Source organism: Camelina sativa, chromosome 10 (genome assembly GCF_030686135.1).
Source record: "Camelina sativa cultivar CO46 ecotype springtype chromosome 10, ASM3068613v1".
NCBI lineage: Eukaryota > Viridiplantae > Streptophyta > Magnoliopsida > Brassicales > Brassicaceae > Camelina > Camelina sativa.
In genome coordinates, this window is record NC_141889.1 from 6,409,477 (window position 1) to 6,431,481 (window position 22,005).

The 22,005-nt window shown below is 33.3% G+C and overlaps 5 protein-coding genes, 1 non-coding gene and 1 pseudogene across 19 annotated transcripts; 2 read left to right on the plus strand and 5 right to left on the minus strand.

Annotated features, from left to right (window-relative positions):
• Positions 1–44: 44 nt before the first annotated feature.
• Positions 45–5,897, minus strand: LOC104717620 (inositol oxygenase 4). Of its 12 annotated transcripts, none has more exons than XM_087470499.1 (16): positions 5,732–5,897; positions 5,410–5,498; positions 5,084–5,291; positions 4,673–4,732; positions 4,495–4,547; positions 2,464–2,494; positions 2,108–2,252; positions 1,869–1,950; positions 1,547–1,751; positions 1,290–1,349; positions 1,134–1,186; positions 904–1,026; positions 711–780; positions 539–617; positions 375–456; positions 45–240 (listed from the first exon to the last, which is right to left on the minus strand). In XM_087470499.1, exons 3-16 carry the CDS (start codon positions 5,280–5,282, stop codon positions 214–216), a joined length of 1,269 nt encoding a protein of 422 aa, XP_087326625.1. In that variant the 5' UTR covers positions 5,283–5,291; positions 5,410–5,498; positions 5,732–5,897; the 3' UTR covers positions 45–213. The 12 variants fall into 12 exon arrangements, with proteins under 12 accessions (XP_087326625.1, XP_087326623.1, XP_087326622.1 ...); XM_087470497.1 differs by having other exon boundaries at positions 2,108–2,255; XM_087470496.1 differs by having other exon boundaries at positions 2,464–2,497.
• A 3,337-nt stretch (positions 5,898–9,234) lies between these two features.
• Positions 9,235–10,992, minus strand: LOC104717622 (galactinol synthase 6-like; annotated as a pseudogene). The gene is made up of 4 exons (XR_015568925.1): positions 10,620–10,992; positions 10,015–10,337; positions 9,803–9,937; positions 9,235–9,707 (listed from the first exon to the last, which is right to left on the minus strand). The product of XR_015568925.1 is annotated as a galactinol synthase 6-like (transcript).
• A 514-nt stretch (positions 10,993–11,506) lies between these two features.
• On the plus strand, positions 11,507–13,827 carry LOC104717624 (uncharacterized). The gene is made up of 7 exons (XM_010435231.3): positions 11,507–11,759; positions 11,840–11,901; positions 11,993–12,076; positions 12,456–12,510; positions 12,995–13,130; positions 13,387–13,437; positions 13,542–13,827. Exons 1-7 carry the CDS (start codon positions 11,651–11,653, stop codon positions 13,639–13,641), a joined length of 597 nt encoding a protein of 198 aa, XP_010433533.1. The 5' UTR covers positions 11,507–11,650; the 3' UTR covers positions 13,642–13,827.
• A 199-nt stretch (positions 13,828–14,026) lies between these two features.
• Positions 14,027–14,975, minus strand: LOC104717623 (large ribosomal subunit protein eL31x). Its single transcript, XM_010435230.3, has 3 exons — positions 14,809–14,975; positions 14,570–14,672; positions 14,027–14,450 (listed from the first exon to the last, which is right to left on the minus strand). Exons 2-3 carry the CDS (start codon positions 14,647–14,649, stop codon positions 14,171–14,173), a joined length of 360 nt encoding a protein of 119 aa, XP_010433532.1. The 5' UTR covers positions 14,650–14,672; positions 14,809–14,975; the 3' UTR covers positions 14,027–14,170.
• Positions 14,976–15,171: 196 nt separating this feature from the next.
• On the plus strand, positions 15,172–15,243 carry TRNAP-UGG (transfer RNA proline (anticodon UGG)). Its single transcript has one exon. It is a non-coding gene; the product is annotated as a tRNA-Pro (tRNA).
• A 73-nt stretch (positions 15,244–15,316) lies between these two features.
• On the minus strand, positions 15,317–17,313 carry LOC104717625 (putative caffeoyl-CoA O-methyltransferase At4g26220). Of its 2 annotated transcripts, none has more exons than XM_010435232.3 (5): positions 16,962–17,313; positions 16,436–16,543; positions 16,127–16,351; positions 15,913–16,044; positions 15,317–15,825 (listed from the first exon to the last, which is right to left on the minus strand). In XM_010435232.3, the coding sequence occupies exons 2-5, from the start codon at positions 16,502–16,504 to the stop codon at positions 15,535–15,537; spliced, it is 717 nt and encodes a 238-aa protein (XP_010433534.1). In that variant the 5' UTR covers positions 16,505–16,543; positions 16,962–17,313; the 3' UTR covers positions 15,317–15,534. The 2 variants fall into 2 exon arrangements, with proteins under 2 accessions (XP_010433534.1, XP_010433535.1); XM_010435233.3 differs by having other exon boundaries at positions 16,928–17,244.
• A 56-nt stretch (positions 17,314–17,369) lies between these two features.
• On the minus strand, positions 17,370–18,832 carry LOC104717626 (uncharacterized). The gene is made up of 3 exons (XM_010435234.3): positions 18,691–18,832; positions 18,161–18,364; positions 17,370–17,759 (listed from the first exon to the last, which is right to left on the minus strand). Exons 2-3 carry the CDS (start codon positions 18,340–18,342, stop codon positions 17,573–17,575), a joined length of 369 nt encoding a protein of 122 aa, XP_010433536.1. The 5' UTR covers positions 18,343–18,364; positions 18,691–18,832; the 3' UTR covers positions 17,370–17,572.
• Between the last annotated feature and the right edge of the window lie 3,173 nt (positions 18,833–22,005).

Genomic DNA, 22,005 nt, shown 5'->3' on the forward strand with positions numbered 1-22,005 from the left:
ACAGTGATTAAGCATGGATTTACTCTAGTGTACACTTTCGATTATATATAAATTTTGTTATTTAAGATCTTATATTATTAAAGCATATACACATTAACATAAGAGCATATAATATTAATACAATTACCATAGATTCACATTAACTGGACAATGTGTAAATATTTATAAATGAATTAATCAAACCACAAATCCTCCATGCATGGGAATTTTTTTTCACCATCTCAAATTCTCCGGAAAATACTGTAAAACAAAAAACAGAAGAAAGGATCATAAGTGCAAAGTTCATAAACAGATATGTGTATATATATTTATATACTATTTATTCTATTCTCATATTAATATTTTTTTGTACAAAACATGAATATAATACTTACTTTCTTGATAAGAGACATGTAGTAAGGCTTAACCTTCTCCACATCAATGTGCACTTTGCTCTTACTGTATAAGTCGTACTTGCTGTAATAACAATAATTAATATTAGGAGAAAGAATCAAATCACTTGATAATATGTTTAATCATCAAAAAAACTTATAATTACTTGAAAACGTGTAGCCACTTGAGGTTCTCCGTGTCTTCCTCGTTCATGAGATGGGTGTATTCTCCAGCCGTATGCAATGCTGCAATTAGTTAATAAATTAATTCAAATAAAGCTTTACTCTTATTTATAAATTTAAATGTTAATAAAATCATATTTTTGTTGAAGTGCTTACGATAAAAGGAATGGTATCGTATGATAAACTGTCCTGCGGATGGCAATGTACTTCCGTTTTCTTTAGCCACCTGCGAAAATATTAGTGTAAAAATTATAAAATCACTTTTTCCTTTACACTCATCAACATTGATCAAAATTTCTAAAAAAAACATTTTTCTATACAATAGAAAGTAAAATAATCACATAATTACCAGGTACATGTAGTCGTCATGTCCCCATGACATCATGACATTGTTCAGTCCACATCCTTGAGAGTAAATCCCATTTTTAGTGTTGTAGGCTTTGTTGTGAAAATCTTGGTTTTTCATAAAGTACTGTGCAAAGAGAAATGGTTTAAGTCAGCTAATTCGTTTTGAGTACAAATTTTTTTTTTACAAAATTCCAAAGTTTTGCAGGTTATGAGAATGTATTGATTATTTACCATGTGGTGTACGTTAGATTCATCAAATGCACACCCAACAGGGAATGTGTCACCTGCAAATTTTTTGCGAGAGAAAAATAACAATAATTAGTTTCACATATAAAATTATAAACTGTAATGTCAATATATTAATCACAAAATCTTAAAGTGAATTACCAACAACAGCCCATTGAGGAAGTCCTCCGAATTGTGGAAGAGTAATAACCTTCCCAAGATCTGAAAATTTCATAAATCCACATATAAGTTTCCATAATCTGATCCGATTCCGATCTGCATTCTAGTTTTCTACATAGCATATTCATTTTTTTATTTTATTTTATTTTTAGTGTCATAATGCAAAAAAAGATCTTGACAAAAGACCAGATTAATTCATTAATAGGAAAGACTATATATTGGTAAAACAACAAAATTACCATGGATAAGAGCGGTTAGATGAAGCCAATCCTCATTAGGGTAATCCTTCCGGATGGCTTCGGCAGATTGAAGCAAGTGCTGAATCTGAGGCTCGTCAAGATCTGGATCACTCTCGTCCACGACCTCGTTGAGAAGCTCACAGCATTCCCAAATGCTCATCACCTTCTTATCTAATTTACCATATTCCGCCCTCATCTTTGTCACCTGAAAAATACACAATAGATTATAACACATGCACATATTCTATACGTGGATCACATCAGTTTTGATTAGATGACTAAGTAAACTCATAAACCCGAATGAGTTTTTTAAGAATCTTACAAAGTTGACAGTTTGGTTAATGTGTTGTAATCTATAAAACTCTTGGACGCTCTTCTGCCTCTCACTCTCAGCATCGTAGTCCCTGCGACCAAAATACCAACGTAAGCGTTATTGATCAAGTCAAGGTCTATATGATCCGGCCAACAAAAAAAAAAAAAGAAGAGAAAACTCGATATAATTAAATTTAAATATTACTACTAGGATATAAAGAATTAAAGATACGTAGAAGAAAAAGAAACCTGAATTGACGGCCAAATGCATTCATGTCAGGTGCCAAAAAGGCTTCGTCGTCTTTGGTGGCCATGTTTGGTATCAAAACTCCTCCGTCCAATTTCAACTCTCCGGTCTTGTCCTCACTCTTCTTCTGGAATGCAGAAACCTTCTCTACTTTGAAACAAAACAAAAAAAAACTTGTCACAATTTAGAAATCAAGATACAAAAAAGATTCATAATTATTTTTTCATAATGGTTTTCCTAGAAAATCGTTGATTTAGCTGGAAAATAATATCTTGATAATCACGTTTTTTTTTTGTTAAATCCAAGATACTGTAATCCCATAGTTTTTATTGAGAATATTGTGGGAATAAATTCTTACCAAAAATCGGGTTCTCAACAGAGATTGTCATCTTCTAAGAACGGATTTTTTTTAAAAGAGAAGAAACGAAAAAGAAAGAGAATACTGGTTAATTACGATGATTTAGGATTTAATTGAGATAGGAAATGAAATAACTCGTTTTGCTTTTTAGATTATATATATACTTCTGCGATGATGACGTTACGGTATTTATATTTGGAGAAAATATAAGTCTTTGTTGACGAATTATGTATATTTTTTTTTCAAAAACAACTGCTTTTATATTTATCCAAAACCAGAAACGACTTTCTTGTTTTTTGTTTTTTAGTATTTTCGAATTTAAGTTTAGGATAAAGGAAACTAATGTCAGTCATGATTTGATTTTTTTGGTGTAAATTTTTTGCTATTTTTGACCTATTAGATAAGATTTGGTCATTTCTATTCTTGTTTATATTTGATCGAATTTTCGTTTTGATTTGGAACTTTCCACTAAATAAACGTTTAACTAGAATTTTGTTTTAGAAAAAAAAAAAACAGATTTTCTAATTTACATGCAAAAAGGGGAAAAAATGCTAAAAAATTACAACAATGAGTTGTCCTTAAAAAGTGTATAACAATAACAATTAACAATGAGTTGTCCCTCAAAAAGTAGGGAAAAGGTGTTAATTACTTTATTGTAGCTTTGTTGTACAAGTCAAAATGTTCTTAAAATATATATTGGTTTTTGACTCAGCATTGTGTGGCCTATATACTTTATATGTTATCTGAATCATATCGATTTGCTTTTCCACACATGCATGACAAAATATCTTGTTACAATCTTCCACATGTGACAAAAACAGATTTTTCCACACATTCAATGTTACAATATATAATACATATCAACTATTTACTTTTTAAGCAAAAATATCTCATGTAATAAATATTGTAATTTGTTAAACTAAAATAAGCAAAATTTAAGCAAAATTTAGGTAAAATATAAGCAAAATATAAGCAGAAACTATTATAGAGAAATTACAAATATTTACTTTTTCTGTATCATCATCAGCTTGATGCTCATAACTCAATTACTGTATAAATTATTTGTTTCCGGAAAAATTATCTGTTCACATGATGCTTCCAAAGAGGTGAATCTATTAAGTTTTCGTCTTAATTATTAAGTTTTTGTCTTAATATCAGGACTCTTACATATTAAATAGTTCTTTGATTTCAAAATTAGAGTTAATTAAAGCAAATTTGAATGAATTTAGCAATGTTGAATAGTATCTTAAAAGTCAAAGCGTCCTTAAAATAAAGCTGGGATTACACATGACCTATAATTACTTATATGTTATCTCATGCATACAAAACAAACAAATAAGCATAATTTCATTAGCGTGTGGTATATAGTCGAGAACCATTTGTTCATCGTACATTTCTTCTTAATGATCGGTCTTCTATTACACTCTTTCACCTTCTCTAGCTAAATTTCCTTAGCGATCCTCTCTCTCTCACTCTAGTCTCTAGTTGTTGCAATTTATATTTTATAACTTCTCTCAACATGTGGTATCTTTTATAGGAGAGAAGAAAAGAAAAGGATGCAATATAAATGTTTTTCAAATATATATGTACATAAAGAAAAGGATGCAACATAATGTGTTTGAATGAAACATACATATATAATCAATCCAAAGTGTCCCTCTTCTCTATGGCTTGGCTAAAATAGGAATAGCTTAGTCATCATTTTATTTTTGATTGAAAATTATGTGAAGCGATGTGGACATGCATAAAACAATGTTTAGTGATTCATCGAGCTATGTAATTTGTTTAACCTGACTGTTGCATGCATCGTGTTTTGATCGCTATCAATGTTTATTTGTAGTCCTTGTTGTAAAAATCAGTGTGTTTTCCATATAATACTGCCCAGAAAAGAAAGACAGAGTGTACGTATAATTTTAGACTTATGTACATATATACTCGTGATTTTGTCCCCAAAAAAAAAGAAGTACATATATACTCGTGATTTGGTATAATTTTTATTAAAAAATCATAAATTCTACTAACAATATTTACCTCGTGGTGTACGTTAGATTCATAAAACGCACACCCAACAGGGAACATGTCACCTGCAAATTTTTTGCGAGAGAAAAAATAAACAAGTAGTTTCACTCATACACATATAATTCACATCACTAATTAAAATGTTAATGAAAATATATTATATTTAATGACAAAATGTAACTTTAGTTACCAACAACAGCCCATTGAGGAAGTCCACCGAACTGTGGAAGAGTCATAACCTTCCCAAGATCTGAAAATTCCAATAACTTATTTAATGTGTGATTAATTCTGATACACAACAAGGTGTACTCTATAATCTAATTCATCAATCGGGAATCAAACCGAAACCATCACAGAAAAATGGATAAGAAAGCGTCAAAAGTGAATTATTGTACATGACATGACATGACTATATAGAGAAGATAGAAAATAACCAATTAAACTTCATCAAAAGGCTATTTTGTTGTTATAAACCAAAGAAGATCCGATTCCGATATCTAAATAAAAATCTAGCTAACCTTGATACAGATCATATACCCATATTATTCCGATAAATAAATAAATAAAGGAGTACTATTAGTATAATAACAAATTAATTTACCATGGATAAGAGCGGTTAGATGAAGCCAATCCTCATTAGGGTAATCCTTGCGGATGGCTTCGGCAGATTGAAGCAAGTGCTGAATCTGAGGCTCATCAAGATCTGGATCGCTCTCGTCCACGACCTCGTAATTAAGAAGCTCACAGCATTCCCAAATGCTCATCACCTTCTTATCTAATTTACCATATTCAGCCCTCATCTTTGTCACCTGAAAAATAACACAATAGATTATAACACATGCACATATTCTATACGTGGATCACATAAGTTTTGATTAGATGACTGCGTAAACACGTAAACCCTAATGAGGTTTTTAAGAATCTTACAAAGTCGACAGTTTGGTTAATGTGTTGTAATCTATAAAACTCTTCGACGCCCTTCTGCCTCTCACTCTCTGCAGCATCGTACGTAGTCCCTGCGACCAAATTAACAATTTTCACGTTATTGATCAAGTCAATTAGTCTAAGATCCAGCCAACCAAAAAACAAAAGAAAACGATTTTAATTAATATAAATAATTATAGATTTAACCAAAACAAACAAAATTTCATTAGCGTGTGGTGCATAAAGTCGAGGCAAAATGATTTTTCGACAGTCAGAGACTAGCTAAGTAGATTATTGTGTAAAGAGAAAAGTCGAGAATCCTTACTTAGATTACCATTTCACCTTCTTTTTACACCATCTCTACTTAGCGAATCTCTCTGTCTTCTCCTTTTTTTTTTTTTTTTTTTTTTTTTTTTTGTAAACTCCTCTCCCCTCTCTCTCTGTCTGTCTCTGCATTGTTGAAATTTGTATGCTCTCTCTCAATATATGGTACCTTTTATAGGGGCCGGGAGAGTAAAGAAACAAAACGAATACATATGTGCTTTTTTTTTTGACACAAAATACACGTGATACTTACTCTCACAATTTCAAGAATCCTATGCTCACCATCCAACTACAAAAAGACAGGTGTCATATGATAAAATAGAGTAATTAACTTTGGTTGAACTAATAACTCAGTAACACTATTATTCGTTTTTTGGGTAATCGCCATTTAACGTAGAGAAGTCGACATGAACATATCCATGCACTAACCAAAACCACAGTTTTAAGTATCCAAAATCGCAAACGTCCTTAATTAAAACGAAGACATGCATACTTCAAAACGATATACTGTATACTTTTCTTGTTGTTATATAGATAACTTTTTGCTGTTAATGTTGATCTTTCTTTGTTTTCTTTATTATATATATATATATATATATTTATCATCTGTAATCTAGCTTTGTGCTAGCTTTCTTCCTCTTTCTTTTATGTATTAGCTAAATAACTATCAGGCTCCTTGTGTAATACTTTATTATCTATATATAAGAAAATCTTTTAACAAAAAAATAATAATAATAACTTATAAAATATTAACCTATATACACAAACGATGATCTTGGAACGTAATGATTAATTGAGCTGCAATTATAGTGATTGGTATGAAAATAATAGTAAGTTCAAGAGAAGTTTCACTACTTAATTGACATAAAAATCCGTGAAAAATGGTTGTATATATATACTTCTTTTTATTTATATGGATCGGGTACAATAATCTGATATCAGACCAAGTCATTCCAGCTCAATGACACATTGTGTCGGCAAGTATGTATAGAGAACAAAGGGAAGCTGCACTTCCTCCTCCCTATGCATGGGTACTTATAACAAAAATAGCTTAGTCATCATTTCAATTTTTTTTTTTTTACTGAAAAGCATGTGGACATATTACCATGTTAAGTATCATCAACATACTAATGTGAAATTCAACAATTAAAATTAAGTACCCCAATTAAACCGGTAAAAGAAAACTCAGAATTTATGAAGCTTGCATATGCATGAATATATGAACACTAACCAAAACCAGAGTTTTTTTTTGTCATCCAAAAATCACTAACTTAGTTAAAACGACGATATGCACACTGTACTTCAAAACTATTTACTACATATATACTTTATGCTTTTTGTTGTTGTTAATTCTAATAACCTATACAACAAACGCTATAAGCTTGGAACGTAGTGACTAATTGAGCTGCGATTATATAGATTGATATGAAATAATAAATAAACTCAAGAGAAGGTTCATACTATCTGACATAATTAAAATCTGTAAAATGATTGGGTAAACTCATTTTTATTAATACAGTATGGATCGGGTATGAAACAAAAGCATTCAAGCTCAATGAAATATTGTGTCTAATGATAATGAAGCATGTATATAGAATAAATACAAGGTGTACTTCCTCTTCCCTATGCATTGGCTATATAACACGTACACAGGAAGCTTAGTCATCGTTTGGGAATCTTTCCCTCTTGTTTTCTTTTTTCAATTGAAAACCATGTTCAAGCGATGTGGACTTAAAACCATGTTAAGTATCAACATATAAATGTGAAATTCAACACTTGAAAGTATCCCAAACCGGTCAAAAACTCAAAATTATTGAAGCATATGCATGGATATATATTGATATTTGGTCAATCCGTTTACTAATGGCAATTGAAAAATATAATTATAGCACCATTTAAGAGATTTCATGCGTGAGTTAGATAAGTTTTGTTTGATTTTATTTTAGTTTCGCATATATTGTAACAAAAATGAGTTTAAGATTGTATCTCCAAAAAAACAATTGTTCATAATTTCATATGATGCTTCCAAAAAGGTAAATCTTTTTTTTTTTTGTCAAACCCAAAAAGGTGAATCTATTAAGTTTTCGTCTTAATATCAGGACTCTTACATATTAAATAGTTCTTTGATTTTAAAATTAGATCTAATTAAAGCAAATTTGAATGAATTTAGCAATGTTGAATAATATCTTGAAAGTCAAAGCGTCATATGAACAACTTATATGTTATATCTTATGCATACAAAACAAACAAATAAGCATAATTTCATTAGCGTGTGGTATAGGCGAGAACCATTTGTTTATCGTACATTTCTTCTTGATGATCGGTCTTTTATTACACTCTTTCACCTTCTCTAGCTAAATTTGCCTAGCGACCCCCTCTCTCTCTCACTTTAGCCTCTAGTTGTTGCAATTTATATTTTATAACTTCTCTCAATATATGGTATTAGGAGAGAATAAAAGAAAAGGATGAAATATAATTTTTTTTAAAATATAAATGATTGTGTATTTTTATTTTATTAATATGTTACAGGTACAATTATTGGATATGAGACAACACATTATGTGTGAATGAAACATGCAAATATAACCAATCCAAAGTGTCCCCCTTCTCTATGGCTTGGCTAAAATAGGAATAGCTTAGTCATAGCTTAGTCACAATTTTGTTTTTTATTTTATTTTTACTGAAAATTATATGAAGCGATGTGGACATCCATAAAACAATGTTTAGTGATTCATCGAGCTATGTTTGTTTAGCCTGACTCTTGCATGCATCCTGTTTTGATCGCTATCAATGTTTCTTTTTAGTCCATTTTGATCTTTCATCATCGTTTAATTGTTTGATATTCTTGTTTAGTGTTGTTGACATGTGGTCTCTTTGTTTTTATTTTAGTATAATATAATCATTTATCTTAGGCGTAATGTAATGTTGATGGTTTGATATTCTCGTTTAGTGTTGTTGACATGTGATCTCTTTGTTTTTATTTTAATCTAATCTAATCGTTTATCTTAGGCGTAATGTAATGTTGATTTTGTGGGCTCAAGAAATAATGGACCGGAGGCGTATAACACAATATGGACTACACTTGTAAAAAGAGAGTAAAATGGCAAGTTTGGAAATCACGCTAATATTAGTTCCATTTAGTGTCCAAAACTGGAAAATGGAGAGGTATAAGAGACTCATGATATATTCTACGGATCCTTTAGTATATACAAAAAAAAATACAATATCTTAGTAATTTATTTTCCTTACCATATTGGTAGGAATCGGATAGTATTCAGAATCGAAAATTTCCAACTTATATGGAAACTAATATAAATAAAATGTCTTTGGGAAATTGTTTTCAGTTATAATATAATCTCCTTATCTTCTATACTAATTTCAAGAAAGTCTTTTCAAAGCATAAGTTGCAACATTATCACGTATCAAACTACCATTGATGTATAAAAATGTTACTTTCCGAATTAATATAGATGCAAAGAGAAAAAGAAAACGACTGAAGGAGAAATAAACTAAATTGCATTCGTATTATTTGATTATAAAACAGAGAGATATACGGTGGTCAAGGTCGACATTGACAAACAACACCAACCACTCTATACTCTCACAAGTTAAACATAAAAACTCAAACGAGGTTGCTATATATAATTATGATAAAATTATAATATATAGCTAGACCTTTTATTAAAACCAAAAAGAAAACAAAAAGAAAATTTAGCATAGATATAGTCTGCCTCCACATAAAACGATTAGGTTATGCGGCGGAGGGGGCAAGGTTGGTAAGAACATCACCAACAGATTCTTTGGAAGCCAAGGGTGCAGTGATCGGATTCGGCTTAGAGTCAGTCTCAACGAAGTATTTGTAGTCTAAACTCGAATCCTCGTAAATCTCCCACCATTTTTTCACCAACATTTTTATGTCTTCTCGATCCATAAATCTCCCACCATGTCTTCTCATTGTATTTCCAAGGCTTTGAACCCTGTAAATATTGATTAGAAATATAAAACTTTAGTAAATCCTTACATATAAGGAAGTACCTAGAGAAAAAAATAAAATAAACAAAATAAAACGTACATTAGCACAGTAATGAACAACACTGATTTGGTCAAGGTCAACATGTTCAGGATGACGCCAAAGCATAGCCAATACAAGGTTGTAGGTCGAGGGGATTGGTTTGTAAATGTCTCTGAAGTACATATTCAGAAAATCCTATCAAAAACAAACATTAATATTAGAATCGTATGATAGAGAAAAAAAACTCAAATAATGAAAAACAAAAATTGCACCTGTTCGGCAAAAAAGTTGGAGTCGTGATTTGAACAACACGAAGGAGATCCTCGTAAGTGAGGAGATTTGGTTCAAAAACCAACATACCAGCATTGAAATATACCGGCGGTGGTGAGCCGAGGCTTTCAACAGGCCACGTCACCTTTTCAGGGCACTGTTGGCAGTAACCAATTTTGTATTGTGGAGATTTGGACCAAGATATCTCGCAAAAGCAATCTTTGACGGCGTACAAGTAGCCACGAGGAGCATCGAAAAGATGATCGATGTTACTAAACACTTGTATATCTCCATCAAGATATATCATCCTCTCATACTCCACAAACTGCATTTAAATATGTTAATGAGAAGTCGTTAAACACATATATGTGGGAAAAAACGATTAAATAACGACTTTTAAAATTATTATTTATACACGGTTCACGGTTGTACACTGTTATTTGATTAATCTAAATATCGGACATGATATTGGTTATATATAATCTTTATTACTAGGACGTAACACTCTCGACGTGACAACAGGGCCGGACATCATGTTTTAAAAACACACGTAATAATGTTGATAAATAAACACAACTATACATATATAGTAAGTAAAAGTATTTACCTCCCAAATACGAAGTTTGGAGTAGTTGATAACGTAATACGCCATGGAGTAACCGGTTTGGTTTTCCGGGGGATGAACCGGTTCAATGTCACGAATGATACATCCCTGAGCCACCAGGATTTGACGGTGTTCCTCAGGCACGTCTGGGAGACACGCCACAACAAGAGGATAAGCAGAGTTCACCTTACGAAGTCCTTTAGCTAGACCAACCACACCCATCCAGTAGTCTTTGTTTCCAGCAAGGAAAGTGACGTATGCTCTTTTCCCACCGTCAGTGCTCACCGTCTTCTCAACGTTCAGAGTCATTTGAGCCATCTCAAACAATTAAAAAGAAGATTGGTTTCTTAAAAAGAGAAGAACTGTTTTTTGGTTGCGATTGTAGTAAGTGAGTGGAAGATAAGAGAAACGATCGTATTCTTATATAGGGAACAAGAGAGATAAGGGAAAAATAAATGCGAAGGAGAGAATTAATTACGGATATCATTACAGAATATTGGAAAGTTTCCATTGTTTGATAACGTTTTTGATGCGAGTGATTTGTTTAGCAATATATAAATCGGAGTAGATAAAGAAACATGAATCCAAAATTGTCATAAATATGGAAATGGGGATGATTCATCATATATGTTTGCGAATCTGTATTCAAATCGGTGTACTAAATGTATGATGTATATATATGGCAAGTATTGCTCTATCGAATTATTCGTTATGAATATTTCTAGTCTGTTTGCGTATAACTTGTTCTGGTTGAGCCGACCGTGTATGGCAACTAATTTATGAATTGCTTTATCTTAGGCGCAAAAGGATGTATTGCCGCCTTTTTTGGGGTCAAGAAATGGACTGGCGTATATAGTAATAATATGGGCTGGGCTTTTAAAATAGACCGTGGCTTAAAAGGCTTTTTCGACTAGAGAAACTCTCGTTGGATTGGCGGCTCTGGAGGAGACTCCCCCCCCCTCCCCTCTACTAAAATCTTATTGAAGGTTTCCAATTCTGAGTTTTGTTTGCAATCTGAAGAAAGAAAAAATCAGATGAAGAAGTTAGCGAGAAAATGGCGGAGAACTCGTCGCGAAGAAGATGATGATAAGTTCGTCCTTCCTACTTCTGACGACATCGATTCTCGGCCTATCGATACGCAGGGTTTTGTTTCTCTCTTCCTGTTGATTTTCGCAAAAGCGAGCTCGTAGTAACTCTTTCTCGTTGTCATCTTCGTTTTACAGAGCAAGAGGAGTACGTTAGGTCGCTCGAGGAAGCTCACGCTCAGCAAAGTCGGCAGTGGAGGGTAAGATCGGAGAACATTATTTAATTTCAAGGAAAATTTGAGGAGTTTTCTGGTTCTAAAAGAAGTTTGTATTTGTTTCTCTTATGCGTAGAGTGTGTTCGTGGTTCTTCTGATCTGTTATGGAGCTTTCCTTTTCTACTCCATCTTCCAGCAGTTCGTTTCACCATGGGAATTGGTATGATTAACTCTTCCTTAAGTGTGGCCTTCTTCGTCCTCTTGTTTTTCCAGTTACCTTCTCATTGAATTGAATCCGAAGTTGAAAATTTAGATCAGATTCCTTTTTTTCAGTTGCAGCGGAAACTTTGATTTTACTAAAGGGAGTTGAATTAATACTTAAAAGGATATAGTCGAAATTGAGTGTTGTTTTAATATTAGGTTTTGGATTTTAGAGTTTTGAATGTATTGTCTGACTATGGAGAGCTACTGATTTTGCTGCATTGATTTAACTTGCAATCGTTGTAGGGAGTGAAACAAATGTCTCTTTATATAATAAGATATTGTACGGTCTGTATTTCATGAGTTCTTCTTAAGTTATGCCAATTTTTTCTGTGCAGCGGTATCATGCCTACTTCATGGAAGATCTCAAGTCATGGATGGTCATTTCAGCTGGTTTGTCTTTCATCTATGTATTTTTACGCTCTGTAACCATGGTTTACTAGATTTGACTCGTCATTCGATATTGTGATACAGCCAATACCGAGCTTGTGTAGAACATTCTGTGTATGTCGCTGGTACCTATATGGGAAATAGGGAGTAATGTTAGTTGTTAGATGCATATTAACCTAATGCACACTTTCGTACGGTCGTTCTCTGGCTGTAATTCCCGAGTATCACTTTTCATAAGAGAGCATATCCATTGGTGGAATAGTGTAGAACGAGAAAGATTGACTGCATTATGAGTGTTTTTGACCTTAGGCATAAAAATCCTTCCTCATTCTCTGCTACTATAATTATAAGAACCCATTCATGGCCATACTGAAACCTTAAATCCACCGGAAGACTTTGCTGCTTGATCTTCAGTTTTCTTTCTTTAAGTTTTAGAATGTTTGACTCTTACAACAATAACATTTCTGTCATTGGATTGTTGGATCAGAGTGGATCGCTATCATGGCGTGCTGTCTCTCCATTGTCGGGCTACGAGATAAGAAGAATGATCATAGAAGATGGTTCTGGTACTCATGTGTTGTTGGATCTGCATTGACCATCTTTTGGCTTTACTACTTGCTGAGGTACACACTAGAGAGTATAAATTTCATTACTTCGGATATCACAGTACACTTAACAAACCTTCATAATTACTACTACTAAGAGAAGCTAAAATACATTCAGTCTCAATGTATAGCTCCAGAGATGCTGGTTCATTGATAATAATGCAATTTTTAGTACCATTAATCTTTTTGTTAGCATTTATGGTAGATTAAGAATAGGGATACTTATGCTCTATGTATGCATGATTGTGCTTATCTGTTTTCACTTGTGTTCCAGGCTTCCAAAGTTCCGGTGGGATGCTATATGGCTTCCATTTGGACCTATTTGGTATGCACATCTCTCACTTAGATATAACCTTGCGCATATACAACATAATACCATATGTATGTGACACTAATGTTTGTTCAACTCACTGTACTATGAAATTGCAGCGGAGCTGGAACTTGTCTATACGTGGACCATCTACTGGAGGAATCATCTGAAGAAGTGAAAAAACTAAGGAACTATATGTACGCATATAAATCAAGGTAGAGATCAAATGCCATCCCTATACTCTTCAGAGTAACTCTGTGATAGCCAGTGTGCAAGTTTTGACTCCATATATCATCCCATAAAGAGCTTTCTTCTTTTGCTGTAAATAGAATCGAAACTTTCATGTTCTGCATGAACAGTTATAAGATTCATTTTGTATAAAAGGAAACTCATGATTAACTCAAAGGCTCAAAGCAGACTCCAGCTCACAGGCAAATCATGACGCAGATTTACAGGTATAAACTTGTTAAACGAGTTGGAACAATTCACTTGAAATTGGTGCAGATTCATAGATATACTCTCAAGATGTGATCACTTCGATAATGATCACATCTGAGCATTAGCATCTAGTACTATGCGAAGTTGTCATTTTGACATACAGCCGTAAGAGTAAAATTATGTCTTGCTCACATTTCATGAGATATGGTGGACAAGGATTCAAGAAGATAGATAAACGTTCTCTTCAATAACTGATTCGAAAAACCCAAAATTGAAAAAAAAAATTCTGATAGGAAGATTACAAGATAGTTCAATCCTCTTCTTCAATAACCTTAGTACCAAGGCCAGAGAGTCCTTCAGCAGGGATTTCAGCAACAGTGACAAGAGAGAAGAACTCTTCCTTAGCATCTTCGTCATCATTTCTCTTACGAGCAACTCGGACTCTGATTCTCCTAGGTGGACCTCTGATACCTTTGCTCCAAATCTGCTTGTTCAACTTGACATCCACTCTCACATCCTTGGTACCCATTGCCTTCTCGGCAAACTTCCTTATCTCCTTGATAGCATTTGGAGCCTTCTTCTTAAAGGTACTGTGTAACAACACGAATCAAGGCAATGTTCAATTTCAATCCATGATATCAGACAATTCCAACTGCTAACGAATTTTTGAACCAAAAGAGCAAAAAGTAAGATTGGTTTAGGAAGTTACCAGCTATGAAGGCGTCTGTGAAGGTTGATGGTGTACTCTCTGGTCACCACCTCCTCTTTCCTTCCCTTCTTCTCCGACATTTTTATGTCTCTATAATATGTTCCTGCGAATATCAAAACTCAAATCTGTTTATTTCCGATATCTAATACTGAACCGAATAGCTCAGTTTACTAGAAAAAAGTCCATTGGCACGAATTTTAAAACGGATATTAAAGATACAGAGAGAGAGATGAGTATACCTTCGTCTCTCTAGGGAACGCCGATAATACAGAGCCGGTGGTGGCGGAGGAGTGTGGATGCTTATATGCGGCGCTCTATAAACTATAGGATGAAGAACTAACCCTAGTCCATTTTATGGGCTTTTTACTTTACTAGACCTGTTTTCGTATGGCCCAATTGACAGTTTCTGAACTCCAAAAAAAAACATTTATTTATTACATCGTAAGATAAACGTCTGACGATTTTCAACATTGGATAATTTAGAATTTTAAACTTTTGTTAACCTTGGATGAAAATATTGGCTTTTGACATTTCACCGCGGAGACCAAAACTAAATTGTTTGATGTCGGTAGAACAAATTCTAACAAGGTTTGTATAAATGTGGGCGTTTGGTCTAGTGGTATGATTCTCGCTTTGGGTGCGAGAGGTCCCGAGTTCGATTCTCGGAACGCCCCTTTATTTTTTAACTTTTCAATAATTTTGTATCGAACCTTTCTAAATTTCGAGTTTTACCAAAAGACTCAAAAGTTTCTTCTTGGTACTTTTAAATACTCTTGAGTCTTGAAAGAAATCCAAAAGATCACAAATAACAACACAATAGCTCACAATATAAAGGCACACAATCACACGAGCCAAAATATCACAAATGAACAACACTCTAGCATCACAAAAGCTCAATATAGAAAGGTTTCACAAACACAGTACCCACAAGATCACAAAGAACAACACTCTAGCATCACAATAGCTCAATATAATCTCCTGCAAATAGTGATCCCATCGCCAAGTGCAGCATGCGAGATCTGCACACGCTGATCAGCCGAGAGTTTCTTGTTCAGCTCAAGTGTTGCGTTCTTCCCTTCTCTCCTCCACTCGGGTGTGGCAGAGTCCGGTTCAGCAACTGATCCTCCCCAGAGAGTGTTGTCATACACTATTATCCCACCAACCTTGACCAGTCTCATAAGCCTCTCATGGTAGTTGCAATTATTCACCTTGTCTGCATCCACAAATGCGAAATCAAATCCACCCTCATTCCCTTTCTGCATCAAAAACACAAAGACCATCTCAGGGTATTACATACTAATTCCTTTTTTGAGAGAGAAAGACAAAGAAGTATGAAGTCATACATCATTTAAAAGCTCTTCAAGAGCTGGAAGAGCTTCAGACTCTCTGAAATCAATTTTGTGTTCAACACCAGCTTTCTTTATAACTGGCAATCCTTTCTCATACGAGTCTCTGCTCACGTCAATAGCTATAACCTGCAGGGCTCGTATACCAAATCAGTTGCAGAATCGGAACAACGGAACTACGGTAGAGCTCAAGACATATATATGCACATACCTTGCCATCTTCTGGTAATGTAAGAGCAGTGAGGAGAAGAGAGTATCCAGTGAAAACCCCAACCTCTATAGTCTTTCTTGCATTTACCAGATTCAACAGCATCTTCATCAACTGGCCAGTATCCGGTGCAGTAGCCATATCAGCTCGAGGGTGGTTATGAGTAATATTCCTAAGCTCCTTGAGCGGCTCTGCCTCGCGTGGGTATACACTGGTCTCCAGAATATACTGTAACATTGTTCAAAGACAGGTATCAGATAAATGGAAAGTCAAATGAAGAAATGTGAAAAATGAATGAGTAGGGGAACACACTTTATAGAGCTCTTCACTCTTCAGCAATCCCTTAGAATAATCTGATGCCTTGGCTTCATCTTTAGCCATTGTAAATCACAGTTTTCTTCCCAAAACACAATCAAGTATCTGCTCAAGGATTAGGGTATAAATTAATAACCAAGCCATGACGTAAGACAGTATGCAGAGAACAAGGGTTCTTTATGATTGATTCAGGGTTTGTGAAATTTAAAATCTTTCTTCTGAAATTGGCGATCTTTCTAGTTTTGAAGGAAAAGCATCTAAGCAGAGAGATAGAGGTGAAAGCACAGAGGGATCTTTTATTAAGATGAGTGGATTTGATCAGCTGTTATCAAATCCAGTTGCTTGGTTCTTAGAACTAAACTACTTTAAAAACCAATTGATTTAGCAGACCGTTGACTTCTTAATCAAGGCTAGGTTCACTATCCATATACTCATACAGAAAGAACAACAAGACTCACGATTCAAAAATGATACATAAAGATGACTTACAGAGTTATAATGAGTAGAGAGAGAGAGAGAGTACCCGTTTCCGATCTTCCGCCACAATTTTGAGTGATGCTTCTAACACCTTACAAGGCTTGCTTTTATAGGAAATTGCAAACAAAAAAATAATGACAGACAGAAGACGTTGCACATTTGCTCGTATATTATACGACAACTGTCAATATTTTGATTCTCTTCCTTTTATGTGATTAACAACAAGGATCGGTGCATGATGTCGTTTTATACTTCTCTGGTAAGGTTGGTGAGTGCTGATGTTTCACGAAGGAGACATCTTACCAAACGGTCCAAACCCATTTCGAAATAACGGTTCGATGATACAACCACTAAATATTCCAAAGCACTATGCTTTTGATGATCTAGTTTTCTGGTTTCTTTAATGTGAGCAAGAAAAAAAATGGGCATTCACATAATTTTAAAACTGAAAAAGTAACACCAAAAGCCAACATGGTTAGTCGACTGATATTATTAAAGCTACCTTGAGTGATGATGATGCATCAGCTTCAAAACTTTTTTGTGTATTAATTATCCTGAGAAAAAAGAAATTAACTCTGCTACTAATGTCAAGCCGTGAGATAGTTTAGGCATTCAATGATTTTTTTTGTTTGTTTATGGGAGGGTTGCTTTGTTTCTTCAAGGGTAGTAGCCTGTGAAAGTGAAACCCCTTCCTACGATCTCTCCTGCACAGTACCAAGCAAAGCATTCCAGACCAAATAGTGCTGCAATTCCAGCATCTTCGACCTTCAAATCTGCCCGATTCTTCCACAAGCCCTTCACGTGATCTACTTCCTTCCAAAATGACTCTGTACGCCCAGGAATGCTGCGATCCACTTAAACAAGTCATTCATAGCTAAACTGTAGTTGTGAATAACATATCAAGAAACAACGAAAAGACTATTCTGCTAAGAAAATATACACTAACATACTCTATAAACAGATAAATGTTTGGTATCTAATTAAGATGCAGCAAAGCAGAGACCATAGATTGGCATGTGATGAATTCATGGTTCAGACCTAGAATGTATAGTTCCATTAACCTTTGATAACACAGCAAACCATCCCTAAACCTAATAGAGAACGAGCTACAACCAAACCGAAAACTAAGCCAAGATACATTTTTTATCACCAACACACCAAACTCTACCCTGCTAGAAAATCACACTACCACGCACATTGATTGTCTTACTTAGATAAGAGAGAAAAGGGGGAAAAAAAACAAACCTAGCAAGACGTGTGTAGAGAAGCTGTTTAGACAACTCATTGCATTTCTCAACAGTGGCTGGCTCCTGGATGTACATCTTGTTCTTCTCAAGCAACTGTTTGTAGTAAGTTGTGCCATGCTTAGACACAAACTTGGATGCTTCACAAGCCTTGGATTTCAGTTGTAGCAACTTGGATGCCATCTCTCAAAAACAAAACTCTTCGCTATAAAAACACGATTTTTTGGATTGCAAGTCAAAAGGGGAGCTAATGGATACAGTCATTATAAAATCCAATTCCAAAATTAAACTAGAATCACCAAAACAAAACCCTAATCATCAAAAGATTAAGATCATTTATAAATACTCAGACTTTATGAATGTTTACATTATCATTCATTGTTCCACACTCAATCTAATGCTGCATGATAGTAAAGCGACACGAAAGTGCAGATCTAAGCACTCAAATTCCCAAAACAGGGGAAAAAGTGGAAATAGAAGAGATGAAGCTTCAAATCAAAAGGGAAAAAGTAATTTAAAGGTCTCTCTCACCTTTGCTGATGTTTACCGGCGACGGAGATTGTAGAACTGGTGTGTCACCCGTTTACCGCAGTGGGATCGATCAACAGAGTTTTTTGGGGGTTTTGTTTTGTTACCCCTCGCTCTCTCTCTCGCTCTCTCGCTTCTTTCTCCGATGATAAATTATGGGCCTTATATGGGCCTTTAGCAACTCTTAATAGGACGGTGATGACACTTAAGAAGCGGGGGGCCAGTTATGCTAAGAAATATGGACAAGTTTGTTTCACCAGCAAAATACCATTTTTATTCTTTTTTTTTTTAAATGTTATAATTTGATGAAATTTGTAGTGAAAATTATGTGGTAGAAGCATTACGTTTAAGAATTATGTAAATGTTTAACATTGTGTACTTGTAATTTGTAAATGCTACTCAGCGACTCTAGCTACGGTTACCCGATATCTATATTATTATTTTCACAGCATTTTTCAGAAGAATGTTTAGACAATATTTACATCATATGCCATTATAATTAAAACATTTAATACAAAAAAAAATTAAAAATTAAATTAAGAAAATCGAGTATGAAAATATATATTTCCCTAAATATCTGAACAACATCAATTTTTATTTTCTTTTTTAATTACAAGTTTTAAAATGTTTTAATGAAAAAAGAAACTATAATATCTTACCTTATTCAATTTTGATTTTCCATAATTGGTTTGACATTAAACATATTTTCCATTATACATAAATTGTTTAATATTTTCTATGTTAAAATGGATAGAGCAATTGATGTCAAAATGGGTAGAAAAAAATATAAAAATAAACTAATAATGTATGATTTTATTATACTATATATATATATTTTGTTTTAACCTCCACAAAATGATATATGTTTTTTGACTAAAAACATGTGTCATTTATAGAGTTATAATGTCAAATACAAATATATATATATATATATATATATATATATATATATATTCTATTGCACAATTTAAATAGTGAATACATCAAATTTAGTCATATGAGTAATATCAATAATATTATCTGTGTAAATATCAATAACAATACTAAAAAAAGCAACAATAATTTATGGAAAATTTTATTTATCCACGGGCCCTAACCTAAACTAAAAATAATCATAAGAATGTGATGAGATTTAGGTTAATATTAGTACACTTATATATTTTTGCGGGTTGGTTTAAAAACACAAACAAAATATTTTAAAACTTAATTTTACATGAAAGGAGTTAAAAATCAACACTAACCCGCTCCATCATACTCATAGACAAAACTAACTAATTTCAAATTGGTGAATAAGAAAAATTAAATAATTTTATATTAACTACAAAGTATTATATATATTAACAGATGTTTACTTTCACAACAACTAATTTTGATTGATTAAATTCCAAAATAAAAGAATTTTGATTAATTAAATTTCAAGTGAAAATAATAATTTTTAAATAGATAAAGAAAATAAAATTACAAATATCTCAATATTATTGTAAAAGAGTTTAAAACATATATTTGATCTAACATAATATTTTTTTAGTAAATTATATAAAATATACAAAAATACATAATCACGCGGTACACCGCGGATTAAAATCTAGTTCCTATTAAAAAGTTGAACGTTTTTAATATTCTCTTTTACACCAAACAAATATGAAATAATTAAACAATAACACTAACATCGTAGTTGAGCTGACGTGAGGTCTCAAACATAAAAATATCCCAAATGGTATATTATTGCCACTCCAAAAAAAATACGAGTAATCAGACGACCATGCGTATAATACTCAATAAGAAATTCAAGAAAAGATAAAATTATAATACTACAAGCAGTACTTGTACAAAGTGCATAACAACAGTATATCTCTAAACCAACACCATAATATATCTTCATTAAACACGCTAATCAAGTATGTTACTCATTCATTGGATCGCATTTTTGCTTAATGATTAGCTAATGTTACTCATTCATTGGATCGCATTTTTGCTTAATGATTAGCTAACTATTATGTACTTGCATAATTAATCTGACTAGATTGTCATCAAATAACACTGTGGACCACTTATATTTATCTTCTTTCTTCGTCTTATTAAAATCATCTGAATAGAAATAATCGTATGCAATAATACACATGACAATATAATGTAAACAAAATTTACAAATTACAATCTAAAGTTTATTTATAGCCAACTTGTCTTTTTTTTTCTGCCGTCTATAACTCGAACACGTACACATACACATACAGATTATAATTGTGATACGACGACTCGAAGAGGATGCTAGTTACTACGAACCACAAGTATTTCTAATCAGAAAATTAAGTTACTAATTAAGTCATGATGAGAAATTATACAGTAACATTTGTATACTAGTTTTGTACTAAAGAAAAATTTACCAAATATTTTTCGGTAGAACTGATAATATCACTTATCCATACTTTTAACATAGTTGTGGATGGTACAAATTCTCGAACTAGCATTTCATAAAGAAGTTCCCCATTCAAATCTGGTAACTAAAAGTACTGATACATACACTTTTAACCTAACCACATTTGGAACTGGGTCCATATATACGTAATACGTACATACATATAAGTACGTGTAAAATGTGTATTCCTTTTTAACAATTAAGATTTATAGGCTTCGGGTTGTTGTAAAGATAAGTCCATAAGTATACTCCACGAAGCAGCTCGTAATACGACACCAAGACGAGACCAATGTAGTGGTAAAATTAATGACGACGTTGATGATTAGTTCACACGTGGGACGTGCCCAATGATTTTTTAGGAACCAGCCTGCCAGCGTGATCCGCGTGTGAGGTGGGGAATGATCTCACGGCTAATATTCTTCCAGCTGTTCACTTTGACCTTTGACCCTTAATAAGTATTGAGTTGCAAAATCCTAACGACCACGACACACGTGTGGATGCGAGATTGGAATGTGTATCACCGGTAAGATCGATTTCTGAAATGTACTATCATAATTCGTAAGGGTAGAAGAAACTTTCTTCTAGGCTTTCTTAAAAACATTTGTAAATTCGAATACTAAAAATAAATTAACGCAAAAGAGAAATGGCCTTACAAATTCTGAAAAGAGGTCGTGGGTTCGATTGTTTTTTTTTTTTTTTTTTTTTGTCATTTTCGTGGGTATAGATCAGAATTCGCATTGGACATGAATAAAACGATCCTATATGTTACTCTATAAACTTACATTGCATAAATATATATACATATGTGTAATTATATGGTGTTGCATGTTGTTGTCGACAAAGATAAAAATAAAATATGAAAAATAAATTGTCTCGCGGAAATTTTCTTATTGGGGAAGTTT